Genomic DNA, 6,338 nt, shown 5'->3' with positions numbered 1-6,338 from the left:
ATGAACGACACAAAGCATGGCTCAAAAACAAAAAAGATAATAATAAACCCTGCTGATAGCTGATGGTGTTGCAACACATCAGTGTTATAACCCAATCTCTACCCAACCACCCGGCATTTTAATTCTCCTCGGATCAGCACCGACCTCACATTTGGCCTTGGGAGAGTTCAGTTGACGGAAATCCGTCACACGATGGAAAACTTTAATCCATGTGTCCCCCCCTTCCCCTTTCACATAGATTTTGTGGATGTCATAGGAGAGAAATCAACAACAGATATCAAAATCAAAACTGAACACTAAACAAATTTTTATTTACTTATTTATTTAATTTATTGTTTGATTTTTTTCCCTTTGTGATGGTCACGGAGGTGATCTGATCCATTTAAATAGCTGCCACAACACCGAATGAAATGAAAATAGCTGCCGGATCCGACGTCGGAGGTTCCGGATCTTGTTCCGTCATGTTCCGGCTCAAATTAAGCCCTGCATTTACCATATGAAAGAGGTGGGCTTCAGCTCCCCAATTTAAAACTCTATTACTGGGCTGCCCAGCTAAGGACAGCAATGTATTACTTTTCAGTAACTTCCGTTCCTGCTTGGGTGACTATAGAGGAGACGTCAACACTAGGGCTTCCTCTCAAGCTTTATTTATATTCAGCAAGTGTCAAAAGACTGGTAAAACAAACAAAAAATCCCTTTCTTCGAAATACCATTTCAGTGTGGTACTCTACACACCAACAGATTGGAGACACACCAGCATTATCACAGTTTTCCCCTATATGGGGCAATAATTGTTTTACACCAGGGAGAGCAGATGGTGGATTTAGGATGTGGTTTAACAAAGGTGTTGCAAAATTTTTGGATTTATACGCAGAAGGTAGCTTGTTGTCATATAATCAACTGTGTGAGAAATATGATATTCCAAGGAAGCACTTCTTTAAATACCTCCAACTGAAACATTTTATTCTATCCACACATAAGCAATTGTCTGTACCCCCACTATCTAAAATCGAGGACTTGACTCTATCCCACATGGAGGGTAGAGGACAAATTTTACTGTTTTATGATTTACTGTTACAACATTCAAAAGAGTCATCTTCTAAAAAGCTGGAGGCATGGATAACTGATTTAAAGGAGGATATCCAGGAAATTGACTGAGAAAGGGCTTGTTTTAAGGCTCAGACCCAGTCGGTTAACACCAGATATAAGCTGCTACAATATAAGTGGTTAATGCGCACTTATCTTACACCTTGCAGGTTGAATCATATATACCTTAATGTACCTGATATTTGTGTGAAATGCAGAGAAGAAAAGGGTATGTTAATTCATTGCTTGTGGGAATGTTCAAAGATGCACCAATTCTGGAAAAATGTATTACATTGTATCAGTCTCATAGCTGGTAGGGAAGTCCCGTTGCGAGCCAAAATATGTTTACTGGGAATATACTCAGAGAACTTTGTTGTGTCCCAATGGCAATCACTGCTCATTGACTTTGGACTCTTGCAAGCCAGGAGGATAATTGCATTATTGTGGAAAAGTATGGACACACCTTCTATTGGAATGTGGACAAAAGAACTGATGTCCTGTCTCACTTTGGAGAGACCTACATATATTGTAAAAAAGAAAAAGAATTTTGCTCATTTATGGAGACCTTATATGGACTTTCTGGAGACTCACAACCTTGAACTGTGATTAATTGTATAAGTTCTGCAATTTGTGCACTGCTGTGACCCAATTGAAATGTAGTTTTGTTTTATTAATTATTATTACTTATTTAGGGCGGCACGGTGGTGTAGTGGTTAGCGCTGTCGCCTCACAGCAAGAAGGTCCAGGTTTGAGCCCCGTGGCCGGCGAGGGCCTTTCTGTGTGGAGTTTGCATGTTCTCCCCGTGTCCGCGTGGGTTTCCTCCGGGTGCTCCGGTTTCCCTCACAGTCCAAAGACATGCAGGTTAGGTTAACTGGCGACTCTAAATTGACCGTAGGTGTGAATGTGAGTGTGAATGGTTGTCTGTGTCTATGTGTCAGCCCTGTGATGACCTGGCGACTTGTCCAGGGTGTACCCCGCCTTTCGCCCGTAGTCAGCTGGGATAGGCTCCAGCTTGCCTGTGACCCTGTAGAACAGGATAAAGCAGCTAGAGATAATGAGATGAGATTACTTATTTACATTAATATCATTTTGTTTGTTTTATTTAATGTTTATCTGTTTTTTTTGTTTTTTTCTTTCTTTCTTCTTCTTCTTCTTCTTCTTCTTCTTCTTCTTATTGCCAGATTGGGGTATAATGTTTATGTTTAAATGTCAATGTGTAAATCAATGGAAAATCATAATAAAAAAATATTTTAAAAAACAACCTGTAGAGAGAGAGATAGACTGTGCACATTTTGGAAGTTTTATTGACTCGCTTACCAGGCATTCACAGAAGTTTGGAGGTTTTCTGGTATAGTATGGAAACCTATGCAGATAGTAGTGTTTGTATCTGATGTAAAGCATTGTTTTCTCTATCTTGAGGACAAAATGGAAAGAAACTGACCAGACAATGGGCAGCAAAAAATTATCCCTTTGAGCTCATGGAACATAGCTCTCTCTCTTTCTCTCTCTCTCTCTGTCTCTCTCTCTCTGTGAGATGGGACGGAGTTTCGAGGGCAGGGCTAAAAGTCAATGTGCCCTCTCTTGCCCACTCTCTCTCTCTCTCTCTCTCTCTCTCACCTCCTCCTCTTCCACCTCCTCCTTGTATTTTACCTCTCAAGTCGAGATGATGTGTGCAGTTTTTAGTGGAAACAGACAGACTGTGAAGTAACTGGAGTGGTCATCACGAATTGGCTCAAAGACGCTATCCATCTCTCTCTCTCTCTCTCTCTCTCTCTCTCTCTCTGTCTCTCTCTGTCTCTCCTCCAACGAGAGTTCCAGAAGTTTTACCCATACCTGAGGGCCAAGGAGCACCATGTTGAATCCATATTCCGGCATTCTGGAGCTTCTGGGTATGATCGTGGGGGTGGGGGCATGGTTCTGCTCGTTAGCTGCAACAATCATGCCCAATTGGATGAGCCTCTCCCCTGAACTGCTGGTTTTGGAGAGCTATGAACAGGGCCTGTGGGAGACCTGTGTGTTTCAGGATGGGGCAACCTCCGATTGTCTTCCCTTCGACACCGTGCTGGGTCTGTCGTACAACCTCACAGTGGCACGCATATGCATGTGCATGTCAGACGCCTTGGCACTCTTGGGCCTCCTGATCGCTCTCCCAGGTCTGAAACTGGTGGGAATTTGTGAGAGATGGCGGGTGAAGCGCGGCATGAAGATCACCGCAGGGGTGATGGGCCTGACAGCTGGCGTCCTTGAACTCGTTGCTGTCTCCACTATTGCCCATGAGACTGTTTTGCAGTTCTACGATCATACCTTGCCTGAAAGTATGCCTCGCTGGGAGTTTGGCGACGCAATGTTCATTGGCTGGGCTGCAAGTTTTTTTCATGTTGTTTCTGCAGTGTTGTTCTTCGTCTCATGTTGTGGTTCAAAAGAGAATGAAGAAGAAAAATCAGGTAGTGCATACTTTGTGTACAATCCCGAGGAAAAGTTTCAGCCTGTGGATGGCTCGTCCAGAAAGCGAGTAGAATATGTTTAGCAGGAGACAATAAACATTCTGAGTGTTTCTAATGTGAGAGGACAGATGGACTGATGAATTTCCCGATATAATGTACACTGATTTTTCATTTATTTGGTCACTGCAGTCCAGTTGGTAACTTTGATTAAATTTGTTGGTATGTGTTAATGTTTTTTTGCACTTTGCTCCTAACAGAATTAGTTCTCTTAAACTGATATATGTGTGTGTGTGTGTGTGTGTGTGTGTGTGTGTGTGTGTGTGTGTGTGTGTAAAAAATTTTATAATATTATAATTTTTTTTCAAGAGACTTTTTCTGATTTTCCATCTAGCAGTGCATAAAAAAAGCCATTTATTTTCTACCAAGCCTGGTTGATATTTTTCATGTTTTCCAGTGTTTCTGAGGTACAGTGGTAGGGTTCACAATAAAAAAGAAAAGAATCTTGTCTAGACCACCCTCACTTCCAGGTCAAATCCAGATCCTGATAGTGGCATTGCTTTAACCCCTAATGTGCATGACTATGTACACTCACTGGTCATTTTAATAGGAAATTGTTCTTGGTTCTAAGACTCCTGTTCTTGGCTGCAGGAGTGGAACCCAATGTGGTCTTCTGGTATTGTATGCTGAGATGCTTTTCTGCTCATCATGATTGGAAAGAGTTGCTATGAGTTGGTATATCCTTCCTGGCAGCTTGAACCAATCTGGCCATTTTCCTCTGACTTCTCTTATTAACAAGACTTTTCCACTCACAGAACTGTCACTCACTCACTGACTACGTTTACATGCACATCCAAATCGAGCTGCTGTCGGTAATCGAGCTGAAGGTCCCAGCAGGGTGCCAGAGAAATCCAATCGTACATGCACACAACTGAAATCGGGCTATTGTGTGAAGTGCATTGTGCACCCGAGCCACAGCTGGCGCAACACGCCCCATCGTGTTGGTACACTTCCGGTTGTCGTCATGAAGAAGAGCTATTCAAGAGTGTAAACAAAGTTATCAGTTCCGTGTTCTCCATTGCGCGTTTTTCTCCCGTCCATGAATTTTAATATATTCAACTCCTTAAGCTGAATGAGCATGAACTCTGTCTCCTCACTGCTCCAGAAGTGCACGTTTCTGCTTGCCTGTGGCAGTGGGGGCGTGGTCAAGCGCCGGTCTGTGACAGGAGGGCGGAGCCAGGGAAGGTGAGTGGCAGAATCACTACACCTGACGGTAATTAACCTGTGTTTGTGTGTCTTCCCAGTAACCGCGCCCTATTTAAGGAGGCAGAGGGAGAGCAGAGGGGAAAGCTCATCCCGGGACTAGAACACAGCGCGCGCGCGTGTGTGTGTGTGTGTGTGTGTGTGTGTGTGTGTGTGTGTGTGTGTGTGTGTGTGTGTGTGTATGTTTTTCTCTCAAGAATAAAAGTAGGCTGTTAAACTGAAAAGTCTGACAATAAAAAGCCTATTAGTACCAGAAGCTTTGTCCTGCCGTCCTCTGTGCTCCACCCACACTTCAGAGAGCTCTACATCGCCATTTTCTCTTCTTTGTTTGTTCCTCCTGACCTCTTCTGCTGCTCGCTACTACTGTTGTCATGCCGACCGAGGCTGTTGTGTTTCCCGCTTGTGGTCTCGTCACTCGTCATTTCCGGAAGTAGCTCGACAACTAGCTCGATAGGGTATACATGCACAAAGTAGCTCGGCAGAAATCGCATAAACTAGGTCGTGTAGCTCGATTCCGAGAAATCAAGTTCGGTTCAATTTCAGCCGAATTAAGGTGTATACATGGCATTTTGAACTTCGATTTCAGTCGAGCAACGGCAGAAATTCGATTCTCTCTATGTGCATGTAAACATAGTGAGTGTTTTTTGTTTTTTGCACCATTCTATGTAAACTCTAGAGACTGTTGTGTGTGAAAACCCCAGGAGATCAGCAATTTCTGAAATAGTCAAACCAGTCCATCTGGCATCAACACCCATGCCACAGTAAAAGTCACAGAGATCACAATTTTTCCTATTCTGATGTTTGAAGTGAACATTAACTGAAGCTCTTGATTTGTATCTGCATGATTTTATGCACTGGACTGCTGTCAGGGGATTGGCTGATTAGAGAACTGTATAAAACTACAGCTGGATGGGTGTTCCTAATAAAGTGGCCGGTGAGTGTAGATGTCATCATATCTCATCTCATCTCATTATCTCTAGCCGCTTTATCCTGTTCTACAGGGTCGCAGGCAAGCTGGAGCCTATCCCAGCTGACTACGGGCGAGAGCCGGGGTACACCCTGGACAAGTCACCAGGTCATCACAGGGCTGACACATAGACACAGACAACCATTCACACTCACATTCACACCTATGGTCAATTTAGAGTCACCAGTTAACCTAACCTGCATGTTTTTGGACTGTGGGGGAAACTGGAGCACCCGGAGGAAACCCACGCAGACACGGGGAGAACATGCAAACTCCGCACAGAAAGGCCCTCGCCAGCCACGGGGCTCGAACCCGGACCTTCTTGCTGTGAGGCGACAGCGCTAACCACTAATGTCATCATATAATATTGTTTATCCCTTATTTTGTGCAACCCATAATAGCCAATTTTAGATGTACAGTATATTATTTTAAAAGCCAAAACTGTATAAAAGTCAAACAACAGCCAGTGTGCCTTTTAAATATATTCATACACTGTAAAAATGTATTGTGTATTCACACATTTAATAGGTGATGCTGTATGTGTTACATTTATTTTCCACTTAAGTCTTTGGTTTAATTCA

General features: G+C 43.3%; 1 protein-coding gene across 1 annotated transcript; it reads left to right on the top strand.

Moving 5' to 3' along the window:
* The first annotated feature begins 2,863 nt into the window (after positions 1 to 2,863).
* LOC132884493 (putative claudin-24) lies at positions 2,864 to 3,642 on the top strand. Its single transcript, XM_060918346.1, has one exon. It carries the CDS (start codon positions 2,939 to 2,941, stop codon positions 3,611 to 3,613), a length of 675 nt encoding a protein of 224 aa, XP_060774329.1. The 5' UTR covers positions 2,864 to 2,938; the 3' UTR covers positions 3,614 to 3,642.
* The last annotated feature ends 2,696 nt before the right edge of the window (positions 3,643 to 6,338 follow it).

This window comes from Neoarius graeffei, chromosome 4, assembly GCF_027579695.1.
Source record: "Neoarius graeffei isolate fNeoGra1 chromosome 4, fNeoGra1.pri, whole genome shotgun sequence".
Lineage (NCBI taxonomy): Eukaryota > Metazoa > Chordata > Actinopteri > Siluriformes > Ariidae > Neoarius > Neoarius graeffei.
Note: the sequence above shows the minus strand (reverse complement) of the source record. Positions and strands in the feature narration are given on the sequence as shown.

Excerpts from the sequence above, each read along its gene's own strand:
- LOC132884493 (XM_060918346.1), top strand. The coding sequence starts at position 2,939 with ATGTTGAATCCATATTCCGGCATTCTGGAGCTTCTGGGTATGATCGTG.